We start from the raw sequence: 26717 nt of genomic DNA on the forward strand, positions 1-26717 counted from the left end.
ATATCACTGTAGAAGGGTGTCTCACAATGAGGAGCCTTTATGGTGTGTATAGTCACACTAGGCCACCGTGTACTGGGCCTTTGGAAATGGCCAAGTCTTGCCGCTGCTAAGGGTCGTTAATTTGAACCTGCTGCAATTAGGCGCTCTTCTATCCTCGCCGTTGCGGCCAGGCGCACAGTGGCCGCCACTCCCTAGCAGGTTTACAGATCTTGTCCTGCGCTGGGCCACGTTCACCACCGCACTGTCCGCGATGAAAACCACACTGCCGATAGTGCGCCCTGGACCTACCGCAGGTCTCCTTGTGTCTCTTAATGAGCTGGTGTCCCAACCAGACGCTTTGTAGCTTCGTGCGGTGTGGCTGCCGGGTAGGGGCCAGTCCGTCTGGTTTTGGCCGTCAAATGGGCACCCCACCCCTCTGCGGGGCCTAAGCTCCCTCCGGGCCTCCCGTGTGTGTCTGGGCAGTGGCAATGCGGAGTGCAGGTCCAGGCAAGCGCTCCGGGGGGGTGGGGGGGAGCAATCGTGTGTGGCAACTGTCCCTTGATGAGAGCTCTACCGCCGCACAGCCCCCCTCAATGAATTCCGGTAGCTCTGTCCCATGCGCCGGGGCGCGATCTACGTCCCCGCCACTTACTGCAGAGCCAGCGTCAGCCAGGTATGCGGATCACTTCTTGTGCGGCACGGGCTGCAGTCGTGCCTCCAGCGCCGCCCCGCCGCGTGTCTTTCTTTTTTGATGGTCGCGCCCACCAGCGGCAACTTCCGGCCTATGATCCCGGTCCGCCTTCACTTCCGCCCGGCCAGGCAGGAAATCGAGCTCAGATTTATTTGATGGAGCCGCTTTGCCCACCGAGCTCCTCCGTTACACAGCCACCATGCTTGGCTGCTAGCCACGCCCCCCAAACAGTACAATTTTAAAGAATTTCTTTAGGTTTTCAAACTGCACACTTAAAACTTTTCACAGAAAACAGTCAATGTTATCCTATGGAGGAAACTAGTATTTTCGGTTTTCAGGTAAGTATTTGGAAGTGGGAGTTGAGGTTCTGGAGGTAGACTCGGGGGTCCCCCAAGGTCAAGAATGCACTCTAGTTAAACGCTCAGCGGCACTAGGCCCGCCGGGTGCAGAGTGCTGAGGCCCAATGTTATCCAATGGGGTATAGGGGGCCTCCGGTTGGTGGCTGCTGGTTAGCAGGTCACTGGGTTGTTGGAGCAAAGCTCCTGGACTTTAGCTCAGGGCAAATGGGGAAACAAAGTACCACTAGGGTGGCCGATTGCAGGGTGCTGTTTCGACGTCGGGCACCCTGTTGTTTTCAAAGGGGAACCACTAGTTTGCAAAGGCACTGCAGGCTTTGGGTCCAGGGTTTTCTGGGTGAGACCACCACTTCGAGAGGTAAGGTGGGAAGTTAGGGGTTGGTTAGGCAATGTCTGTTTGGGCAACCAAGGCCGTGTGGCGTCGAGTAAAGGGGTGCCTTTTTTGGTCGGTTCTTCTTACCAGCTCCTGGTTGCGGTTGGGGGGACCTTCCGGATTTAGGCTGCAGGTGTCAGTTGGAGGCTTGAAGCAGGTAGGGGTCGCCGGATCTCGGGTTAGGATCGCCGGGGCGACCTCCTCGTGGTGTTTGCCCACTTGAGCTCGGGCAGTGGACGGCGGGTGCGAAGGGGCGGATTCACGCTGTCCGGCCGGAGACAAAGGTTGCAGATGAACAAATCCAGTGTTCACGGGAGACCGTCTTTGTTTTTGAAAGCAGGTAGGTCCTGCAGGCTTTTCGAGGTTGCTAGCTGCAGGACACACCGGGATTTCACAGGAGCAGGTTCGAGTGAGAGACAGGCCGGTAGGGCTGGGGCCAAGTCAGTGGGTGTCTTCCTCTTGTTAACTGCTGCATGGCTGTTCAGTCCTTCTTCTTGTAGTTTCTTCTTTTCAGAGGAAGCAAGGTTCAGGGTGCCCCTAAATACTAGATTTAGGGGCGTTACAGGTAGGTAAAAGGCAGGGACCAATGGGTCCCTTCCCTGCGGTGGGCACTCCCCCCCCCCCCCCCCCCCCTCCCCCCCCCCCATTATGCCAGGGGTGGAGTTGGAAGAGGTGGGCACACCTCACTTCCGCACTTGTTTTTTTCTACCGGTTCTCCCACCCAAAGTGGGGGTCAGAACCAGTGGGGACCAGTTGCTGAAAGCAGCAAGTGGCCTGGGGAAGCTCAAAAAGGTGGCAAGCCTTTAAAGCTTCCCTTTCAGGAACCCTGCCCATCCTAGGGGAGAAGGCTTGGCACCTCATCCCATGACGTCTATTGTTTCAGCCCCCAGAGACCAGCAGGCTCTCGACACAGGGTTCCAGAAACATGTCTGGTGGTGGCAGCTGAAAGCAGCCACTCAGCCTGGACACTAGTGGTGGGTTCGTTTTCAGGCGGCATCTCTAAGATGCCCTCTTTCTGCATTTTTCACTAAATACCACACTGGCATCAGTGTGGGTTTAATGTGCTGAGAAGTTTGGTACCAAACTTCTCAGTTTTCAGTGTAGCCATTCTGGTGCTGTGGAGTTTGTAATGATAAACTCCCAGCATCATATTCTCTTAATGGCAGCACTGCACTTACAATGTCTAAGAATGGACTTAGACACTATAGGGGTACATGGCTCATGCACCTGTACCCTCCCCACTTATATAGTGCACCCAGCTAGAGGGGTGACTGATCTATGCCAGGGCAGTGGGTTGTAGGTATGGCACACAGAGATGTGTGCCATGTCGACTCTTTACTTTGTTCTGCACTACAGCACACAGCCTGCAAAAGAGGTGTGTGTGTGTGTGTGTGTGTGTCTTGTCTATGTGTGTGTCTGTCTGTCTGTCCCCCCTCCCTCTAACGGTGGCACAATAAGTTTTTCTCTGGTCACAGTACCCTGGGCACCTAGGGTACCATTTACCAGGGGCTGACCTGTGGCCAGAGATGCCAATTGGGTTTAGGCTTCAATGCAGTTTTAGGGAAAGAACGTAGGCACCGGGCACCTGATTAGCAGGAGCCCAGGGCGCACTCACTCAAAGCAGTTCATCAAAGAGTGGGGACAACCATGCAGAAAGAGGGCACTTCTCTCGCACACATCCTGGCCCAACGCTAGAATCTGCAGCACCACATGCCACAAACAGATGCTTACTGGATAAGTAACGTGGTCTTTTCTGATTTCGGCGTTTCTGCATTTACCAAACTGTTAGACCTGTCTGGCTTTTTGCGTAGTCCCTCCAAGTTATTATTTATTTTTTCCCCTTTTTGCCCCTCATACCCTTAATAATTTTTGTGTCCACTAGCTTTTCTAGGTGTTGGTCAAGGGGATAGGTGTTCTTTTTCTTCCCCTCCTAGTTTTTCACCTCAGGCCTAGAGGCCTGTTCTGACAGAAGTAGTTGGAGTCACAAAATGGTGGCTACCAACTGCCTTAACTGCCAAACCCAGAACTTGCCCATAGACTAGTATAGGGCGTTCCAGAACCTTCTGGTCCCTTCTGGACTCTTGAGGGTCAGCCTATAAAAGGCGGAATGCTGGACAGCCATTTTGTCTGTCAGTGAGGAGCAGCTAGAGTGAAGGCTGAGGTCTGGTAGGGGTAGGATCCTGAAGGGTGGATTGCTCTACAAGGGTAGCCCTCTGTCAAGGCTTTTCCACCTCCCATCTCCTGTTGTCCTAGCCAAGTTAGCTCATCCTGCTGATCCTGGACAGTTAGGTGAAGGGGTTAATTCCAGTAGTCTTTGAAGCTGAGAAGGACCCTGCCCTGGGATCTGAACTAAGAGTTCCCCTGTGCCCCTAAATCTGTCCAGTAAGGAGGGATAGGGGATTAGTGCTGAAGAAGAGCTCTGTGGCTCTATTCTGAAGGAGCCCCCCCTTTTTTTACCCCCTCCTCGCTAAAGTGTGGAAAGGAAGCACTTCCTCTGAACAATTTCAAGATTTCCTTACCACTGACTGGTCCTGTGGTGTGTGGCAAGCCCCTTAGCCTGTTAGGTGGAAAGCGAGGGGCTAGGAACTTGTTCTCTTCAGTAAAACGGGAGCGGGACCCCTGGGGCACCGATCGCGCTCTGTGGCAGCGTTTTCCCCCAGTTGAAACGAGTTAGTATGTTGACTGACTTTTGAGCGCTACCGCGCATGATCCCAGCTGAGCCGGGTGGCTGGGACAGGAGGGGCCTAGGGTCGAGCAGGCCTGGGAGTGAAGCGTCTTCCTGGGAGCAAGCGCAGTGAGAGGCGGCCCCAACGCGAGCGCTACCGCGCATGACCGCGAGTGTAGTGCCTCCGCCGATCGACGCTGAGGAGGAGCGCCGGGTGCCATCGCAGCCAGAGAAGGTGTCCCGCCTTTTCCCTCTGCTCGCGCGCCACACGGGGGAGCTGGCCCGAGCAAGGAGGGATAATTGAGAGGCCGGTAGCGGTGGGGGAATTCCGCTTGATCTGCGCTTCTCCGCTCGTGTGCCTCAGAGAGCAGTTAGCTCGAGGAGGGCGGAGGGGCCTGAGGAGCTGAAGAGTCTTGACAGCGCTGGGCTCCTGGGAACTGCCGAGTGAACTTCCCCATCATCTGGCGCTGCTAAGCTTCACCTGTCAAATCGTCCATAAGTAAGGAGATAATCTGAAGGGGGAAGGTGGCGCTAGAGCCTGCAAGGTGTTGATTTAAACTTTGGTTGCTCTTCCTCAACTGTGGTTAATGAGAGGGGGAGTAGACTGAGGAATCGACCTGCCAAGAGTGTGCTGGAAGTACTAATGATTTGAGGAAAGATATAAGTTCCTCTTAAAGCTTACTGGTGTCAACATAGAACTTGGGCATTTTCTACGCTTTTCACTGTGTATGCCCTCACTTTGTAGAAGAGGTACAGATAAGGGAGGTAAAGGTTTAGGCACCAAAGTAAAGACAAAGCCAGTGAAGTTGGAGACTTATGTAATGAAAACATACTATTGATGTTGATTATTAATGTCAGTTAAAACTGCTACATAGATTTCTATTAATTTCATGATATCTGCATTTGCCTGAACTGAGTTGTAGTTTTTCCCAAGACTTAGGCGTATTGTTATTTCACCTGACTAAATGTAATGTGCTGAAAAGTTAGTAGAACTGTGTTTTGACATTATTTGGCAATTTTAAAAGTACTGGTTCTTCTCCTGACAGAATGCATTATATTGAACTGTGAATTCTAGTGTCAAAAGAGCAAAGATATTATTTTTATAAACGAGTACTTATTTTTCCAACATTGGTGTGGCGTCCATTTTATGTTATTGCGTGGTTTTACTGCTGGGTGGTTTGCAACCTTCACACTTGTGCCTCTAGGATTGCATGTCTTACCCTAGGCCAGGCTACCCTAGGTGACCTGACATCCCAACACAAACCAACTGTCTTTGTTCACGCATTGTGTTGCAATTCCTCAAAGGTTTCGTTTACTTCCCTCCTAAACCCTTCGTGATGCCTCAGTGGGACCTTGGTTTGGTCCTTCCTTTCCTTATATTCACTGTCTCTCATAGCGATCACTTCAGCTCTACACATGAGTGATTTTCAAGCTTTAGGAGTCCGGCTGCACTACAAAACCTTATTATTTATGGACTGACTGATGCCTGAAGTCTAGAACGGCCTTTCTACCAGAGATTGTGACTCCCTTTCCTATTGGAATGTCCATCACTTTTCTGGCGGTATTTACCCCTCAAAAGAGGGGGAGACTCCATTGTTTGAATCACAGAATGGCTTTGAGCTTTTATATCAATCGATAAAAAGACCATTGTATGGATGATCAACTTTTAGTGGTGTTCACTGGGACAAAAAGCGGCAAGGCACTCCAGAAACTGACTTTGTTCAGGAGGATAATCCTCTTCATTATCTGCTACATGTTGGCCTAGAAGCAGCCACCAGAAGGATCAGGGTCCTTGGGGTCACCTAGTGATGCAGAACACCTAGACAGGTGTATGGGGTGAAATGGATTTTATTAGGTATGCAAATACCAGTATGTCCGGGAGGGCTAAACAAGAGAAAGGATGAACAACAAAAGAAAAGGAAAATAAAAAAAAGGCAGGAGGATTCCTTAGGGTAGAGTTCATTACTGCCGGAAGGGTCCTGGTCAGCTGCCGGGGCCTGGGTGTTGACCTGATAGTTTCCCCTGGTGGTCTCCGCCAGGTCCGCTGGAGAAAGAGAACTGGGGGTTGTACAGCCCTCGGGAAAGAAGCAAAACAATAGTCAGTTCTATGACTAAAGGGGGGGGTATACCGTCACCTGTACCTGGGAAGGTGGTAGTGCAGGGTCTTTAGTGACTAGAAGTGATTTTTCTTTAAAAAAAAAATTTTAGTGCACACTATCTGCGGTGTGATTATGCAACCAGTTTCCACCACCCCGCAGTGAGGTAAGAGATAAAAGGCACTTGCCTGGAGCCACGGTCCTCCTGGGGCTTGGCAGAGGGAATCTCACCGCCCTCCTCTTCTCCGGGTCGGCTAGACTCTTAACGTGTTGCCTATGGGCGGTTCCGATGGTCGCGTGGGGTCTTCTCCGCTTGTCTGGGCTCCTTCTCGTTCCTCGGGGGTCCGTCGTGGTCTTTCAGGCTCTGGCTCCTTCCTCGGGACGACGAGCTCCGCTTCTCCCTTTTCGGTGTCCTCTTTTTTTCCCGTCCTACTCCTCATTATGAGCGTACGGCGTTGCGTCTAGAACGCTCACCTCCCTTTCCTGGCTACTCACGATGGGCGCCATGTGGAAGTGCTTCTTCAGCGCCTATTATCTGGTCCTGTAACAACAGATAAACAAGAAATCTAAGAAATGAGAGACAATAAGGACAAAGGAGGACTGTGTAGCTCGGAGACAATGCTCCTTGTTACTTGTTAAATTCCAGCTTCACGTGAAAGATCATGCTGCACTTGTGGTAGGTATGCATTGCACTCTACTTCAAATGTGACAAAAGTTGTGAGATTATAACGAACATGCATGCATATATTGTGATCACATATTGCAACGCATACCCTAAACTCAACTAGGGCAGACCTCGTGCAGGAGTACAGTGAGGACAACCTTGCAGTCCCACACTTGATGAGGCCAGGAGAAATATATGTATTAACCATTTAATTCAAAGAAATGGTGGAAGAGGTCCAATGGTGAAGAACGGTACCAAAGTACCCAATATTTACTTCATCAGAGGTGACACCCTGCTCATTCACCTACTTGAGCAACTCCCGAATGTGTAAGGGACCTGGAGCCGTGATTATTAATGGAGTTTCCGAGTACCGGCCCATAATGAACGCGTGATCTTCTTTGTGGCGTGGTCATGGTGTGCACTAGACTGATGTGAAATGTAGTTCTGCGCACCTTTCGATGCTGAAAAGGTTCTGCCCAATAGAATGTATCATGGCGTGGTCACGTGGTGCGTGGAGCAGATGAGAAATATATTTTAGGGCACCCGCCTATGCCGCAAATAGCATAACATTGTTTTTAATTACGAAACAAAATATTGAAAAATTCCTGAGAAACAGAGTTGGGAAAAGGTGCCACACTCTTTTCAGCATCTGAATGGTGTATGAGACTACATTTTTCTATCAGTGACTGCGCCACAAAGCAGATTACATGTCCATTCCTGGCTGTTGCTGGGAAACTACATTTATACATCTCGTGGATCACATACCCCACCCTTCATCCATAAGCGTCATGAGTATCGTGGTCCTATTTTGACTGTAAGCCAGATAGAGGCTTTAGCCTTCCCAGAATAAGGAAATTCCCCAAGTGTGGAACCTCCTTTTTATGTCTAGTTTGCTTGCTGTAGTGCATGCCATATGTGGGAGGGTTCAAACTTAGACTGTCCATGTTTTCCTTTCATCCCTCAACACCCCAATAGTAGAGAATCATAGGTTTTGTCCTGGATAGTTGTTAGGCCGCAGAATGGCATCAATGCACACATTCACGAAGCACTAGTGCCTTGAGAGCAAGGTCCAACAGGAGGGACATTTTGGCTGTTTGGTCCTACGGAACTTTTTAACCAGTGATTCCACCGACCTACCACAGGGTTGGTGCTGATTTGGTACCTATTCTACTGATGAAGAATTTGTGGCTAAACATATCCATCAAAAGAAGTAGTTTTACCTTCTGTAATGCTCTTTGTTGTAGGTAATCCAACTATAGATTCCTCAACACCCTCCACCATTCTCTGGAATGAACTCTTTTCCATACAAAAAGGTCCCAACTTGGAGATCTGCACTCTAGCACTAGCAGTTGGTTTTTGGGCTTCACTTCCGAGTGCTCGGACGGCGTGTCCACGCAGCTCCATCCTGCTCTTTCAGGCTGGAGACAAGGCGGAGTGGCAGAATGCCTCCTACTGACGGGCAGGGGCAAGGCTGAAAAATATTCTGGTCCTTGGGGATATTCTACAAGCAAGGATTCTGCAATTAGAGTTGCCAACATGAAAATAGTTACTGAATGTAAGTCATTTGTTCATTACATACTGGTAGGACAGATGCTATCTTCAGGGGCCAGGAAACGAGTAGAAAATATGTGAAAACATGATGATCATTAATTGCATTGCAGAATTATATCTGTTAACTATTTGTTTTAGTTTTATCCATTTTAATTCTGTTTGAAATAAAGCACTGGCTAATAGGTGACTTTTGGTTCTTTACTGTACTCGCTTTGCCTGTCTTGCTCACATCTCATCATCTTTCTTGTTACCTTCCAGTGATTTCTGCTCCAAGGTGAAGAATACCATCCACTGTAACGTGGAGCCGTCTGATTCCAATCTGCTATGGGAGCCTGAGTTCATGATTGACGCAATTGTGAATCCATCAGCTCACAACTTCAGCTACGCAATGCTGGGCAAGATCCTGAATGACAACCCAGCCAACCGCTACAGCTTTGTGTGCAACGCTCTCATGCATGTGTGCGTAGGGCACCATGACCCGGATCGGTAAGTACTCCGCACACTAGTGTTAAATGCTTGTGACTACTTTGTCTGGGTGCTCAGTGATGCAGGTATACCTCTCAAACTTTTACTCTCATAACTCCATCTGCATTCTGCATGTCTTCATGAACCTGTATGTGCACAAACTCAGAGACTGAATACAGACCAATTAGGCAAGTATCAAAAAGGTATACGTATGTTTTATTTTAAGAACCAAGCAGGACTTGACACAGATGTAGGAAGCTGGCACTGTATAAACTATACCAAAATGAGGTATGGGGTTACAGACTCCAGTGGAACCACAAAGGCAGGCAGAGGTAAAGTAGATGGCACCTGTAAGAAAGTGGCTCTGTATATACTGCACCAAAGTAAGGTACAGTGTGTACAGAGTTCAGCAGTCCCCAGAGGTTTGGCAGAGGCTAACGTTCGATATAACCTTACTCTCTAAAGTGGTAGCTTGGTCGAGCAGTAAGGCAGTATCAGAGGACAGTGTAAAGCATTTGTTGCACACACTCAGTCAGCAAATGGTCTCACACACTCAAGAACTGAACTCTAGGCCAATTGTTTTGTATATAAAAATATATTGTCGTTTTATTTTAGAACCACAGGTTGGTATAAAAATACTTTCTCAGAATCAGATGCTACAGTTGAATACTTTCAAGGAGCAATAGACTTTTGAATGCAATAGATACAGTGGTTGCAATATGCAACACAAACTTAACACAATTATAACATTGAGCTCAATGGGAATTTTAAGTAAACTGCAATATCATGTACTTTACAAATGTTTTTCTTACTCGGGCCTGGGTCCTGGATTCAGCCCTGGTGCATTTCCTGAAAACAGTTGAAGGAATTTGTTTGTTAAATAGGCAATTTTTAAGGAATATTTGTATGTTGCAAAAATCGACACTTAGAAGAATTTCTGGTAAAAACCAGGCAATGTTATCCTATGGGGGAAAATCAGGTAATCAGAAAATTACAGTTGTAATTACTTTTTCTGGTCAGTGCAGGGCACCAAGCTCCGGCACTGGGATCTCTCCTGGTAACGGGTGAGTAATTTTGTTTTCGTTGATCGTGTTATTTTTAGTGAATATTTCAAAGTTTCAAAACTCGACTCTTAAAAGAATTTCCAAGTGAAAACCAGTCAATGTTACCCTATGGAGAGAATGTAAGTTATCGGCTTTCCAGTAGGTACTCGACCTGCAGAGTTAAGGTTCTGGGGAAAGACTCGGGGGTCTCCCAGGTTCAGGTAGGTACAGTAGTTACACCCTCAGCGGCACAGGGTCAGTCGGGTGCAGATTGAGTAGGCCCAATGCTAGCCTATGGCGGGTAGGGGGCCTTTGGTTGGTGGCTACTAGCAGGCAAGTCAAGCAGCTGTGGGAGCTGAGCTCCTGGTCACTTACTCAGGTTAAATGGGGAAGTAGAACAGAACAGTTGGTGCACATCTAGTGGCACAGGGGCGGCTGTGTGCAGGGTGCTTTTAGGCCGTCGGGCCTCCAATGGATTTCAGTGGGAAAGCTGCGAGACGAACAAAGGCTGCAGGCTCGGGGATGGAGATTCTTCAGGTGCAACCACCACTTTGAGGGGTAAGTTGGGAAGCTGTAGGTTGGGTAGACACCCAGGAGTTGGGCACAGGGGGCCGTGGGGCGCCGGGTGCAGGGATGTCTGTAGGAGTCATGAAATCTTACCCTCTGCCGGTCGCGGTTGGAGGGGTCCCTGGTGTTGAGGCTGCAGGTGTCATCAGGAGCGTCGAGGAGGGTCCTTGGGTGCTTGATTCTTGGTCACAGTCACCGGGGGGTCGTCCTCATGGTCTTTGTTCACTCAGGCACTGGCCGGGTTCGGCGGCTGCAGAGTGTGCTGGATTCGTGGTTCCTGGCTGGCACCAGGAGCTGTAGATGTCTGAGCAGAACCACTGCTCGTGGGAGTCCCAGTCTTTAGTTGAGCAAGGCAGTCGGGTCCTCCAGGGTTTTCGAGGTTGCTGACCACTGGAGATGCCGGGGTTTAGCAGGAGCAGGTTCGAGGGTCAACCCTAACTTCCCAACTTACCTCTCAAAGTGGTGGTCGCACCCAAAAGTCCTTTGTTTTCCTGCATGCAGTGCTTTTGCAAACCGGATGTTCTCCATAGCAACCACAGGGCGCCCAACTTCAAAACGGCACTCTGCACCCAGCTGCCTCAGTGCCGCTGAGGGTGCACCTTTTGTGCTACTTAGTTTCCCCATTTGCCCTGACCTAAACCCTAGGAGCTTTGCTCCCACAACCCGTGGCCTGCTTGCCAGCAGCCAACCAACCGGAGCCCCCCTATCCCTCGTTGGATAACATTGTACCTCAACACTCTGCACCCGGCCGCCCTAGTGCCGCTGAGGGTGTAACAAGAGTACATCACTGACCCTGGGGGACCCCTGAGTCTAACCCGAGAACCTGAACTCCCAAAGTCGATAATTTGCCTTTGAACCTATAACCTGTTTTTCCTCCATAGGATAACACTGACAATTTTCTCCCAAAAAGTTTCCAAGTGTGTAGTTTTCTAATCTAAATTTTTTTTAAAAAAAATCACACGAATAACCAAAACGTATTTACTTACCTGTTTGCAGAAAATGTCCCAGCGCTGAATCTAGGTATCCAGCACTGAGTTAGAAAAGTAACGTAAAAAGTAACTTACCTGTAATTTACTAAAAAAGCCCATTCATTTCATGTACTGTATTTGCTAAGTATTGCAACCTACTGTATCCCCTGTAAATTAAACAAAGTACAGTTCCTATTGAATTTTCAAACTGTTCTACAATCAGCAACTCATTACTGTAAAGTATTTAATGCTTACCTGTGCCAGGCTTGCTTGGTTCTAAAAATAAAACAGTATATTTTTCTATAAAAAAACAATTGGCCGAGAGTTCAGTTATTGAAAGTGTGAGACGATTTGCTGTCTGAGAGTGTACATCAAATGCTTTACACTGTCCTCGGATACTGCCTTACTGCTCGACCACTCTACCACATTCCGAGAGTAACGTTCTATCTAAATTTAACCTCTGCCAAACCTCTGGGGTTACCTGGACTCTGTGCATACTATACCTCACTTTTGTTCAGTATATACAGAGCCAGCTTCCTATAGAATCTACTTGCCATGCAAGGGAGGGTAATTGTTTCAACCAGAACCGCACCCACTCCGCTTGGCAGCATAGCCTATGAGGAAATAGAGACTCATCGTCTTGTCTGAAATAACCATGTTGGTGTTATGGAAAGCTAGAAGACCATCCATAAGGATGTGCTGCACTGCAAATTGGAACACACAAAGACCGTGCGCGCCAGGCTAGTGACCGTAATCAACTGGGCACATTACACAACCATCCTATGAAACTCTCTCCTACTCCTCCCTTCAAATACCTTTAGCTGCCATAGTGGCTTACTCAAGAGGGGTAATAGGCAAAAGCATCTTCCAAACACCAGTCATGAAGAGATTTTTGGAAAGTACCAGGAGATTGTCACGCCTGAGGCAGCACCCAGACCAATGTGGAACCTTCATATAGAGTGTACTCAACTCATGTAACCACCATTTGAGTGGATGGACCGTGCACAATTAAAACTCTTGACCTTAAAGACTCCCTTTTTGGTGGCTGTTCCTACGACAAGTGAACGAACTGCTAGCATTCACAGTGCAGATTGTTACCTATAATCACAAAGTAGTATTGGGAACAAATCCACACATCCATTCAAAGTTGGTCTCATTCTTCTACATTGATCAAACCATACAGCTAGCATCTTTCTTACAGCAATCAAAATCTTGAGCAAAACGGCATCTTAACACACTAGATGTAGAAAGAGCTGTCATGTATTGCATACAGGAAATACAAAATTATCAGGAAGGGAAATCCATTTTTCGTTTCTCATGCACAGGCCTCAAGGGATATCCAGTAAGCAAAGGGACTGTAGTGAGGTGCCGGGTTTTTAGGAACCTGGTGGTTCCAGGGGATCACACCCGAAGACCTCTGAGTTCTCCCTGTTCCGGACCACAGAAACCAAGAGTCTTCTAGATGAAGTCAAAGATCGAGTTTTATTGGCTGCAACCAAGTAACATGTGTCCTAGAAGTACGACAGCACTGGCCGTAAATTCTCAGGAGACTGTTCGTTTTTACAGAACCAGCCTTCTCCTTTTATACACAGTTTTACACTTCAGGCAAGAATTCTTGAGTTTATGATATGGTCATAGACATATTTACACAATAGAGCAAAACGCGAAGTCATGACGGCCAACCCATATTTTAGATGTCCAGTTTGTGATAGATGACCCAGCCCAGCCCGGAATTACAATCAGATATCGATGAAAACCCCAATAAAACAGGGCACCTCCTTGTCATAAAACTGGCCATAAACAAGGAACATGGACAGGTGTATGTGTGCAGAAAACATGGTCTGTAGGTGGCGAATGGTTTATGGCGTATTGTGCTTTGATGATATCTTACTCGGCCACTGGGCGAGGAGCTGCCCAAACAGGTTTGGCTGGAGGCGCTAGAGTCAGTTCGGCCAGGTCATGGGGAAGTCAGCTAAGGTGGACGTGTCCTTTCAGATCAAGCTCGACCTTAATCAATTGACTTATATGAGGGCAAGGCATAAGATGGATGCCGTTCACAAAATGGAGTCCGAGGGTTTGGAACGGAAACCATGACTTAAGGGTGTTAGCATCGCCCAATCATGATGCAAATGCACAGGGATAATGTCCTAATCATTACCGGTCTGCCGATACCAAATTTGTCATGGTACGATGACATTTTGTGACACGAGTGTTGGACCTCGGTACCATATCACAGCAAGGTCCGGAATTCCAGAACCACAGAAGCAAGATGGGTAGTCCAGACACTGCAAAATATTCCATATGCTAGTAGTAGATCTCTTGGAAGGAAAACTACCAACTCATTCCTCCAGAAAGAAGAGCGCAAAACTCACCTTCATCGCAAATGTCTCCATTACGTATCTATGCAGGATAGCTACTTGGTCCTCGGCACACACTTTCACCAAATGTTATTGTGTAGCTATCGAGGCAAGCTAAGAGCCGCAGTTCGAAAGAAAGTACCAAAACACTGTTTACAAATATAATCTCTTTGCAACCCAAACTCCCAGGAGGAGTAGAACCGCTACAAAGTCAGTGCACAGCAAGTGAATCTAGAAAAGATTCATGCTGCAAAACTAAGTCCACTAACCAGGCCTATATTCAATCCCATTGTATCATACAGAATCTGAAAGAAACACTTTAGTTATAGATTACTTACCTTAGAATTACCCCCAGGCGTCAGACTGGATCCGGGAAGATTTTTTGTCAGAAGTACCTCTGCGCGTCGGAAGGGGGCGTCGGTCGGCTCCGCATTAGTCGTCGTGGTCGCTGGGATGACGTCGCGGCAGCTACTTACATGCCACTCTCACATGCTTACGTCAGTACTTTCTTTTTCCGCGCCAGCCAGCGCAGATCCTGGAAGAGTGGTACCTCAGTCATTTTTTTACTACCTTTTTTTTTTTACTTTTGTCGACCTCTTTTCGAGTATTCGACTCTGTAAGGTGCACGAGGGATGCCCGGTTTTAAGGCCTGCGTATCCTGCCATCGCATGATGTCTGTGACGGATTCACTACGCAGGTGTCTTTTCTACCTTGAACGCAACCATGACCCTAAGTCGTGCTCTGACTGCCAGTTGTTGACGCGGAAGGCTTTGCGGGAGCGGTCCCGAAAGCTGCTCGAACACCGGCAGTCTGCTCCGCGCCGATTGAGATCCCGGTCCAGATTGAGGTCAAGGGACTGGTCGCGGAGCCATCAACATTCCCGCTCGAAATCTTCACACTCTGGGTCAGGTAAGTCGAAGCATATGAAGAAGTCGAAGAAGCATCATTGCTCTTTGACTTCTCGTCGATCTGCCAACCCAATGAGGCGCGCGGGTGGTGCCACTCCAGCGGCTATTGAAGGGTCAGCTCCGAGCTTCCCTCCCTTTCTCCGACCCGGAGCTACCCCTGTCCAGCTTCGTACGTTCTAAGAGGCGATGCAAGGCATCTTTGGGCGGACAGACCCTGTTGGCGGTGCTTCGTGACCCGCGGACTCTGTTGGGGGCCTAGGTCTTCGCTTCCGGCGGCTCCCGCTCTGGCGCCGCAGGCCCCCCTTGAATCCAGGCCTGGATCAGCACTGGTTGACCTCATAACACCTCCACCGGTGCCTCTTCTGACTGCACCACCCCCCAGCCGGCGTCAACCCCAGCCTCCTTCCCGACGTGGACACGGAGCCGGACCTGCGTCAACTGATGCTGGATCCGGCGCAGGGTGGGGTTTTCATGCCCCGGTTTACTTTTGGGGCCCCTTTCCAACCACAGTGGCAACCAGAGGAAGATGAGGAGGACTGGGAGGAGTCAGGTGACCCTTTAACTGACTAGCTTGGTTCTGATACGGACTGGAGAGAGGAACTGGGGGATGCCAGTGGTCTTCACACTTCAACCGACCTTGGCATGTTGTCTCCTCCTACTGCTACGGAGGAGTGAGCGTCATACGCTGTGGTGTTGCTTAGGGTGGACGAGGCGCTGAACCTCAAGCTTCCTACGGTGGCTGTCAGGACTTACCTCCTGACTGAGGTGCTTCAACCGACGGTGAGCTCTTCGGAGCCCCTGCTTCCGATCAATGAGGCCCTCACTGACGTCCTTTTGGGCACTTGGTCCAGGCCCAACACGGGGTCTCTCGTGGACAGGATGATTGTCCGACGCCACCGCCCGGCTCCAGGCGACCCCACTTTCCTCTCCCAACACCCTACCCCGGAGAGCTTGGTGGTCCAAGCCTCCGCCTCCAAAACCGCCTTCCCTACCGCTCCAAGAAGCTGGACCATCTTGGCACATTTTTTTTCTTCCTGTCAGCTTAGGACTGCGGTCAGTAAAACCGCATGTCTCTTGGGCAGTTATTCGCACTCTGTGTGGGTGTAACCCCGGAATGCCCTCAGGATTGGATGGTTAGTGACCGGATACCCCTTGCATTGGTACATAAAGCAACCACAGACCGTATGGTAGTTTAGAGTTAGGTTTTATGAACGTTAGGCAGAACAGACACCATACAACTTGAGTCTCTGAGTTCCTTCACTCATGTACCCCTTTGGTTGTACTCTCAACCGTCCTCCGCATGAGTGCCTTCCTGGCACTCCCCAACGGTGGGCACTGTGCTAAGCAGTGGTTGACCATGCCACTCGAACCATGAACAACAATCCTGTTGTTCTTGAACCGTCCCCCGCAGTGATGCCGGTCCTGGCACCTTCCAACGTGGGGTACAGTGAGCCTTGGTTAGATACACCAAAGACCGTGGATCTCCGGCCCAATGTATAGTCTTGAGCCTCTTGGTCCCTTTGTCCGTGATTTGCCCCCACCGGGGCTTGGGTTGCGTGGATATGCAAAAAGGAGCTTCTGCTCCGCTCAGTCTTGCCCTCTCTAGGGCTTGGGAACCGGAATATCCTTCCGAGCGTGTGCACGTTAAGTATTGCCCTCTCCGGGCTTGGTGCTTGTGAAAGCACGTTGGCGCTTTTCCTGCTCTGAGTCTAGCCCTACTCTGGGCTCGGAATGCAGCAGACTAGAATGTCTGATACTTGCCCCCTCCGGGACGTGGTTTGCACCCAGCACAAGACAGACAACCAATGCGGAGCGAGTGGATCCTCTGTCAGCCACAATCACAACCAAAGGAACATGCGCCCCTTACCTTGCTTCGCTTCAGCGTCTTCCCTTCGTGCACTCGTCCTCGTCAATAACCGATGCGATCCCTCGGCGCCGCCATCACTAAATACGTCGCGGAGGTTCCCGCATGCCCGGCGCCCAGGAGTCTATGATGCTGCTGGGACGTGTAGTCCTTGAGTTCCGAACGGCGCTTCGTTCTGTCTTTTGCCGGTGGCTGTGCCTGCTTGCTTCGCAGGTCATGACAGTGGGATACGGTGGCGCAAGTGCTGCCTCAGTGTCCGGAGGAGGCCTGGGCAGTGCTCTCTCAGGCTGTCGCAGCAGGGAGAGATGCAGCTAAGTTTACAATCCTTTGTGGACTGGACACCGCCGACTCTCTGGGCAGAACCAGTTCAACGTCGGTAGCACTCAGACGCTATACCTAGATGAGGTCCACTGGCTTTTCAGGGGATGTCCAGAACACCTTGATGGACATGCCCTTTGGTGGCCATTGCCTTTTTGGCGACAAAGCAGACCATGCTCTAGAGCGCTTCAAGGACTCTCAGGCTACGGCCAGGTCCTTGGGCCTCTTCTCCCGTCCGGGGCAGTCTGCTTTTTGCCCCTTTCATGGCTACCGAAGGAGTGCCCCTCTACGTCCCACCCAGGGCCACAGGCTATAGAAATGTACTCAACCTTTGCGCGGCTGGGGACGTGGGACCCAGCGATGTGGTTCAGGGGGCCAGCAGGCGGACCAGTCCACCAACCCCCCCCCCTCTGCAGCAGCCTCCAAACCTTCCTAGTCAGTCCTTTCAGGCCCATCAAACGCCAGGGGGGCAGCAGGATTCGCCATCACCTCCCCCACTGGCCCACTATCACTTTGGGCAGGTGGATTTTGCAGATAGTTCGAAGGGGCTACACCCTCCCCTTCGAGACTACCCCTCCAGCCATGCCACCTCATTACAACCACATGTTGGAGGATCATCTGGCACTTCCCCAGCAGCTCTCTTGGCAAAGGGAACCATCGAGCACGTTCCTGTCCCAGAAGTAGGTTGTGGTTGCTTCTCCCACTTCTTTCTGGTTCCCAAGAAGGACACAACCTGCGTCCTATCTTGGACCTAAGGGACGTCAATCGCTTCCTCCGAAGGAGAAGTTCAGAATGTTGACATTGCTCAGGTCCTGTCTGCCCTCGACACACAAGACTGGATGGTAGGATGCAAAGTCAAAGTCAAAGTCAAAGTCAAAAGATTTTATTTGTGTTGGTACTCAACCGAGGACCACAAATATAACATAGATAAAAAAGTAAACTTTACATAAGATAAATACATCAATAATTAGTATAAGACTAACATGGATTTAAAAAATTTGTACAGATTATAACATACAAATTCGTTCGGGGGAGTTGTGGCCGTTGTTAAAATTTCTTTTTCCTTTGTTAGCCTACAGGATCTGTATATCGGTGAAATATACTGAGCGCGAGCTGCTACCACCTTAAAGTTAGGGCAAATGAACAGTAAGTGCTCCACAGTCTGCTCACCCCCTTGACATAACAAACATAAGTTGGAGTGATCTCCAGGTAACCATTTTGTTTTATAAGCTTGTACAGGTAAAATCCCAGCTCGATACATGAAAATTACCCTCCTTGCACTGTGAGTAAGACAAAAAGAGATATATGGCTGTAAATGTTTATACTCTGTAAGTGTAGTGAATGGCTTGAATATTTTTAGCCTATAGCTGTGAGCGTAGTCCAAATCATAACTTAACCTAGGTGTAAAACATTTGAGAAAGAGTTTTAGTTGTGACACGGACCAAGTCTGCAAGATTTCTGTAGAGATTTCAGCCATTTGAAACGCCGCAGACATGTTCACTAAGAAAGTTTGTTTGACTACATCTGTGCCAAAAGTCTCTTTTTGTAGCAGAAATCTAAGAGTTCCCTCCGTAGCATGAAGGAGATGGTAGGCCCATCTAATTATGTTTGCCACGGCAGTGGCAAAAGCGCTAGTAATTCCAAATTCCAGCCGTAGGACCTGAACTGGAGTAGCTGTTGGGACCTTCATTATTTTTTTCAAGATTTTTCCCTCCTGACGATCCATGAAGCCCCATTGTTGGATCGGAATATATTCTGTGGCATAAGACAGGACCGCTGGAATTTTAACTTTGTATATTTTTATTAGTGAGGAAAAGTGCCTGCTCCCCGTGGCGTTGTATAGTCTCGATAGTGCTCCTGCATGTAAGTCAGATTTTTTCGTTAACTTTTCGATGTGCTTTGTATTTGTTAAATTCTTGGAAAGAATCCTGCCGAGGTAAATATATTCTTTCTCTTCGTCAACCTTTTCATCACCTAGCCTCCAATTATATTTTACACTTTTCTTCCTCCCAGAAAAAGCTACAACTTTGGTTTTTCTTACGTTCGGGATTAGAAAATTATCTTTTGAATACTTGAACAGAATATCCAGAGATTTTTGCAGACCATATGGTGTGAGATCGAATAGGACTATATCGTCCGCATAGAGCAACAAATGGACTCTTTGTTGGTTAATTTTTGGGGGTAGGCTTGAGCCCTTTTGTAGTTGATTTGGCAGATCGTTGAGATATAACGAAAACAACATGGGAGCTAGTAGACAACCCTGTTTAAGGCCGTTTTCGGTGTATATTATTTTCGTTAGTCCTTTTTGGCCCCCCATTTGGACACGACACCATGTAGTTGTGTGGAGACTTATTATTGCCTGTAGCAGGTGATCATTAATTCCCAAACTCCTCAATTTTTTCCACAGTGTGGGGCGATCCACTCGGTCGAATGCGGTCGAGTAATCTATAAAAGCCATGTAGACCGTCTGTTTTCTTCGTGTGACGTATTTGTCCAGAAAAAACTGGATAATTGCAATGTTGTCCGTAACAGAATGTTTGGGTCTGAACCCTGCCTGGAACATGGGTATCAAACCCATCGAGAAGGCCCAGTTTTTTAATTGCGATAGTACCTCTGCTGCGAAGATCTTCCCGGTAGCGTCCATCAGGGCAATTTGGCGGTAGTTACCTGCTACCGTTTTGCAACCTTTTTTGTGAATAGGGATAATCGTGCTCCCTTGCCATGACTTGGGAACCTGACCAGTGGAGAAAATGTAGTTGAAGAGTGGGGTTAGAAAAAGGCTCCATTCCCTAGAATTTGTCTGTAGGGCCTTTATGGGAATTTGGTCGGGACCAAAGGCTCCTGAGCTTCTTGCCCTCCGAATGTGTGTTTCAACCATTATAGTTGTAGTTTTCGGGGTTGTTTTTTCCACAACTTTTTCCTTTGCCTTATCTGGACTGTTTGCTTGTAGTATGTCCACATTTTTTTTGTAGAGTTCTGCCAAGTAAATTTCCCACTCTTTCGGAGGAACAGGTACTGCTTGTAATTTCTTTTTTGTCCCTGATATCTTGGCTATTATGGACCAATAAGTTCTTTGGTTTGGTTCTTTGGCAGCAATTTGTAATTCTACCCAGTTACGGTCTTGAAAGGATTTTCTCTCACTTGTTTTTTCTCTCCTAAGTTGGTTTTTCAATTTGTTTATTTCTTTCTTTTTAGTAGGAGAGGGGTGTAAGTATTGTGCACGTATCAATTTGTTTAGGGTTTTCTTTATCAATGAGTTCCCTGTTTTGTTATTATTTTTTCTTTTTGGGATTGTATTAGTTCTTTGAAGATTCATTTCAATTATTACCTCCTTAAGTTCGATGAGCATGGTCTCGAAGTTTTCAATAGGATCTTCTGAGTATAGATTCCTTAAGAACTGTTGGTAATCGACCAGATTTGTCATTTTACTCAAAGAGGTAGGATTCCAGAAAATACGTCTCTGATCGCTGTTTACCAGAGTTTCCTTTCTGTCGAGAGTCATCAAGCCTTCTTCTGCGGACAGAACCGACCAACTGGTTGCAAGTTGCATGACGGCATGATCGCTCTCTGAAGTAAAATTGGAGCACAGATGGGACATAGTTTCGAGCTGGTCTTTGCCACAAATAATATAATCTATTATAGATGGTCTCCCGTTTCCCTGTCTTGTGTACGCTGCCGGGATATCGCCTTCCACATTCCCGTTAAGGATTGTTCCATTTATGGAGAGCAGTACTGTTAGCAATGTTTTCCCTCTTTTATTAGATCGAATATCTTTGGGGAATTGAGGGATTGAATGTTCCAGGCTTTCTTCTTCCAGAATTTTTCCCCATTTTTTTATTTCTGTATTGGAAATTTTCCCATTGAAATCTCCCGTGATTATGTAGGGTGAGAACGTGTGGGCATCGATTATTTGTATGATAATTTGCAAGGTCTCGTCATATAAGCTATCTTGGTTTTTTCCTGGAGGGGCATATACATTGAAAAGCAACATTATTTTAGTTGTGGTCAAATTGAAGGCTTTCAGAGATAGTTTCATACATTGCACATTCTCACTATTGGTTTCCACTATCTCTTGTGCCCACAAGTGATCCTCTCTCATTAAAATAGCCAGTCCCCCTTTGGCATGGCCCCGGTTTGAGGCTTTTGCACATATACTATACACATAGTAACCTTTTTGTGAAAAGGGCTCTGTTGCCCAGGTTTCTTGCAGGGTCAGTATGTCGGGCTGGTTTCTAAGGACTTCCTTCATTTTTTTCATTGTTCTACCAGCGATGTTCCACGATGTAACCTTTAGACCTTGGTTAAACAGGGTACTTTAGGTGGTTAGAACCTTTGTTATAGTTTAAAATCCCTGGAAGCCAGGTCCATGAGTTCTCCATTTTATTTTCTGCATAATTTTCCTTTGGTTCCATATGCCACACTTCCCTTTCCCCTTTTTTTACTCGGATTTTCAGTATCTCTTCTCCCTGTTCTATATCTCTATTTTGTATACCCTCTGGATGTCTTCGAGTCCCCGAGGATCTTTGTCCCTCGTTCGATTGCAGTGTAGGAAAGAGAATTGTGTTACTATTGAAAGTTGGGTGTTTTTTGTTTCCTTTAAGCTCAGCTTTCTCTATGACGTCGTAACCGAATCGGTATATTATCTCTTTTTCCTTCAAAATGATACTTGGTATCACTGGAGACCAAAACGAGACTGTTGCAATTTTACTTTGACCTCGCGTTGGGAGTGATACTAGGTCGATATCACTGCTTGTCATAGATTGAAGAGGTTTTATGTTCTGTAAAAGGTGAAGAATCCTGCTTCTATTAAGAGGGATATTGTCAGTGGGAAATAGTTCTTCAAATTGAAGTACCTTAGATTGTGTGACATTCCTGCAGTCATTTTCCTTTTCAGAAAAGATTTTTTCAGCATTTTCATCTGTTGTCGTAATAGCTGTGTTTAATGGGAGAAATACATCCGCCTTTGGGTTCAAGGATTTCTTTCTATCAATAGTTATTCCTTTGGGGGATTCTTCTTTTTTCCTCCTACATGGCGTACTTTTCTCGTCGTTTTTCTCTTGTAGTTCTTTTTGTGGTATTATAATTTTTTGAAATTTCAATTTACGTGCTTGCTTTTTGTGAATCCTTCTCATAGGTTTTTTCTTCCGTTTATTTTTTCCCTTTAGCGTAACATCCTTAGCTGAGTTTGGTGTCATTTCTCCTGAAGATATTTCAGATTTAATTTCTGCATTTGATTCCTCGCCTTCATTTTCAGAGTCTTTGTCAAGTCTTTCCGTTTCCGTTTTTTTGTTGAAAATCGGGAATTGTTTTTGCTTTTTAGGGGATTTTTCTCTAAACAGACGTTTCAAAGAGTATAAAGTGGATTCATTTAGATATTCCTTTTTTTTCCTATTGTCAGTTGATTTAAAATCATCATCTGATGTCTGAGTAGAAGAGTGACAATTGCTTTGCTTGTTTTCATTTGCTTGTCGTCGGTTGGTATCCTCTAGTTTTCCTTCTATGTTTTTAGAGGACTCCTTTTTTCTTTTCTCTTCTACTAAAAACTTCAGAATACCAATTTGGACATCCAAAGTTTGGTCAGAGTTTTCAAGGATGTTACCTAGAAAGGAGAGAACTGATTCAAGAATTTCTTGTAGTGTAAAGAAAGCCTTGGACAAGGGTATAGAAGATTTTTCAAAGTTATTGTTTTCTATTAAAAAGGGATCTAAGAGGGAATCTTGTTCTTGTATAGAAAGTTTTTTTGTGTCTGTGTCTGTTGACTTTGGCTCTGGACTGTTTTCTCCTGCTTTTTGGTTGGGTGTACATAAGTCTTTTTGTGTTTGAGGGCTCCCATTGCCCTTTATCAAGAGAATATCAGAGATCAAACTTTTTTGTTCTGCTGTATAATTGAAAATACTCAGATCTTCTGTTTTGTGGACACCCTCATGGTTTTTTATAGGCGTTGATGATTTCGCCGCACTAGGATTGGGATTTTCAGGTTGTTGTTCTCTTGTTGTATAAGCAGACTTGTTATTAAACACAATGTCGCTGACATTATGAGACAGATGGGGGGATGCCGATAAACAAGTTCGATCTTCCAGACTTCCTGATATTTTATTTTCAATGGCAGACATTGTCTTTTCCGGTTTCTTTTTTGCCGGTAGTGACGAGAAGTACTCACTGATTGCTGGGGTCAGGCTGTTGCGACCAGCTTTAATTCCTTTATCAGTGGATTTTCTAACGGCTTCCTCGGTTCCCATTCGTTTCATGAAGATTGTTCGCGAGCGTAGTTTCTTTAGACCCATTTGTGGGGAGACAACAGGATGAGCAAACAACCAACTGAGGCGGAGCAGGGGCGGGAAGAGACTCCAGGTGCGCTCGGGTCTCCACGCGAGCGCAACCCTGGGTCTCGCAGTCCCAGCCCCTGTCAAGCAGCCTCCAACGTGAGGGATGAGATAGCCTGTCTCCTTGGCTCCTGGAGAAACAGGCAGCAAGCAGTCGGTTCACGAAGGAAATTTCAGCAGACTAAAGCACACGGAAGCAGCTGCGAGCGGCGCCCGCGAAGCGGGGGCCGCGAGCTTTAGTAGTGCACTTAGCCAATCAGGATGAGCAAACAACCAACTGAGGCGGAGCAGGGGCGGGAAGAGACTCCAGGTGCGCTCAGGTCTCCACGCGCTGAACCCTGGGTCTCGCAGTCCCAGCCCCTGTCAAGCAGCCTCCGACGTGAGGGATGAGATAGCCTGTCTCCTTGGCTCCTGGAGAAACAGGCAGCAGGCAGTCGGTACACAAAGGAAATTTCAGCAGACTAAAGCACACGGAAGCAGCTGCGAGCGGCACCCGCGAAGCGGGGGCCGCGAACTGTAGTAGTGCACTTAGCCAATCAGGATGAGCAAACAACCAACTGAGGCGGAGCAGGGGCGGGAAGAGACTCCAGGTGCGCTCAGGTCTCCACGCGCTGAACCCTGGGTCTCGCAGTCCCAGCCCCTGTCAAGCAGCCTCCGACGTGAGGGATGAGATAGCCTGTCTCCTTGGCTCCTGGAGAAACAGGCAGCAGGCAGTCGGTACACGAAGGAAATTTCAGCAGACTAAAGCACACGGGAGCAGCTGCGAGCGGCACCCGCGAAGCGGGGGCCGCGAGCTGTAGTAGTGCACTTAGCCAATCAGGATGAGCAAAACAACCAACTGAGGCGGAGCAGGGGCGGGAAGAGACTCCAGGTGCGCTCAGGTCTCCACGCGCTGAACCCTGGGTCTCGCAGTCCCAGCCCCTGTCGAGCAGCCTCCGACGTGAGGGATGAGATAGCCTGTCTCCTTGGCTCCTGGAGAAACAGGCAGCAGGCAGTCGGTACACAAAGGAAATTTCAGCAGACTAAAGCACACGGAAGCAGCTGCGGTATTTAAGAGTCTTTGTGCCAAGGTGGCGGCTGAACCTGATCCTAATCCTGAGCCTGGCACGGTGCTTGCTCGGCGCTTACCGGTTACAGGTTAGAGGCACACGGACTGGTACACGGACAGCTCCTCTCACCCTCCACCAGCACCTAAGCTTACCCCGCTCTCCTGCTCTCCCACCGCCTCACCGTCCCACCGTGTTATCAAGTTACCGTCTCTCCGGCAGCCGCAGTGTCCAGCCGCCCTCAGGCTGTCAGACAGCCAGCCAGCAAACAGCCAACAGCCAGCAGCCAGCGGCCAGCCAGTGGACGGGAAAGCAGTCGGGAAAATGGACAGGGAATGTGATGACAGCTGATTCTCAGGACCTCGTCCTCCCCGTGCTGCGTGTTTCTTAGGCTCCTGAGGCTCGGTTTTCGGCATACGGTGCTGGTGCAATTGAGATTCCAGAGACGAAGGACGGCAGAGACGACTTCCACCGTGACCTCCTCGCTGCGGTGAATGAAAGTGAAAATGGCGATCTGGCGTTCTGAGATGGCTCACAAGCTCCCTCCAGTGGTAGGATGCTTATTTCCACATCCCTCTCCTGCCGTGCCACCGGTGTTACCTGCGGTTCACGGTAGGCTACGTGCATTTCCAGTTTACCGTGTTCCCCTTTGGCCTCTCGGGTGTTCACGAAGGTGATGGCGGTGGTCGTAGCTCATCTGCGCAGTTCAGGGATCTCAGGCAGTCACCTCTTACCTCCAGACTACGGCCGGCCTCCTGCATTTGCTGGGGTTCTCCATCAATGTGACGAAGTCGCACCTAATTCCCTCTCAGAAGCTCCTCTTCATTGGAGAGGTTCTGGACACAGCGCAGTTTCGAGTCTTTCCTCCCAAAACCGCGAGTCTGGGACATACGGGCTAGGATTCCGATCTTTCAGACCTTGTCCCGGGTTTTGGTCAGATTGACCCTGAGTCTGCTGGGCCTCATGGCCTCCTGCATCCTGCTGATCAATTATGCCAGGTGGCAGATGCGGGCTCTGCAGTGGGACCTGAAGTTCCAGTGGGTCCAGCATCAGGGGGATCGGTCCGATTACGTCTCGGAGGGCACTGCTCAACCACTGCAGTCGTGGCTCACAAACCAGAATTGGGCCAATGGCAGATCCCTCTCCCTTCTCCAACCAGAATTCACAGTGGTGACGGATGCCTCCCTTCTGGGATGGGGCGGCGAAATGGGAGAGGCGGAGATCAGAGGCCTCTGGTCTCCAAGGAGTCCGGGCTCCACATCAACCATCTGGAGCTCCGGGCGATTCATCTTGTACTGATGCCAGTGTGGGATTTAATGTAAAATGCACGACAGAGGGCATCTTAGAAATGCCCCCTGACATTCGACCAACGTCTAGTGTCCAGACTGAGGGCAATGACAAGGTTGTCACCACCAGACATGTTTCTGGACCCCTGGGTCGAGAGCTTGCCGCTCTTGGGGGCCTGAAACAATGCTCATCCTGGGACGAGATGCCAAGCCTCCTCCCCCAGGATGGGCAGGGTTCACGAAGGCGAAGCTTCAAAGGCATGCCACCTTTGTGAGCCTCTCCAGACCATTTGCTGCTTTCAACAACCGGTCCCCACTGGTTCTACCCCCTCTTTGAGCGTAAAAACCGGCTGGAAAAACAAGTGAGGAAGGGAGGTGTGCTCACCTTTGCCAACTCCACCCCTCAGGTGGGAGAGGCGAGGTGAAGCACAACCTTGAGCCCCCGCCATCTTGAGGATGGGGGGACCTAAACAACCAGGGACAGGCTCCTGCCTCCCTCCCCCAGGAGAGTGGCAGAATAGGGGGTGTACTTACTCCAGGGAGGGGACCTATTGGTCCCTGCCCATTCCCTACCTGTAACACCCCTAAATTTAGTATTTAGTTGTTGCTTCCTCTGATCCAGCAACAACAAAAAAAGAAGATAAGAAGAAGGACTTAAAAGCCGTAGAGAGCTAACAAGAGGATGACACCCACTGACTTGTCCCCAGCCCTACAGGCCTGTCTCTCCTCGAACCTGCTCCTGCGAAACCCTGGTGTGTTTTGCAGCCAGCCACCTCAAAAATCCTAGAGGACCTGCCTGCCTTCACTTCAAAGACTTAAATCTCCTGTGAACACCGGACTTGTACAAACTGCAGCTTCTGGTGCCAGCCAGAGACCGCAAATCCAGCCCACTCTGCACCCGCCGAACCCGACCCGAGCTCAAGTGGAACAAGCATTGGAAATGCAATAGGTCTCACATTTGTTTAAGTTTGAGCTTTTGGCTTTGCTAATGGTATAGCATTTTAGCCATGTGTTATTAGGTGTATGTATGTGATGTGAGTGTAATTATGTGTGTTGAATTATAATTGTTAGCTGTGGAGCAGTATGAAGCATAGTTAGGAGGCGGAGAGCAGTGTGATGAATTGAGAAGGAGAGTGAGGATTAGAAGAAGAGCATGAGGGAGAAGGAAGAGAAGTGAGGAGGAGAGTAGCATGAGGC

At 48.5% G+C, this 26717-nt stretch overlaps 1 protein-coding gene across 7 annotated transcripts in view; it reads left to right on the plus strand.

Annotated features, from left to right (window-relative positions):
- Positions 1 to 26717, plus strand: part of MED12 (mediator complex subunit 12) — an 820436-nt gene that overhangs the window by 347959 nt on the left and 445760 nt on the right. For all 7 annotated transcript variants that reach the window (XM_086918278.1, XM_086918283.1, XM_086918279.1 and 4 more), the window contains exon 21: positions 8634 to 8861. In XM_086918278.1, coding sequence (XP_086774404.1) covers positions 8634 to 8861 — 228 coding nt within the window. The remainder of the gene's footprint in view (positions 1 to 8633; positions 8862 to 26717) is intronic.

The sequence above is a fragment of the Lissotriton vulgaris genome, chromosome 4_1, assembly GCF_964263255.1.
Source record: "Lissotriton vulgaris chromosome 4_1, aLisVul1.2, whole genome shotgun sequence".
Taxonomy (NCBI): Eukaryota; Metazoa; Chordata; class Amphibia; order Caudata; family Salamandridae; genus Lissotriton; species Lissotriton vulgaris.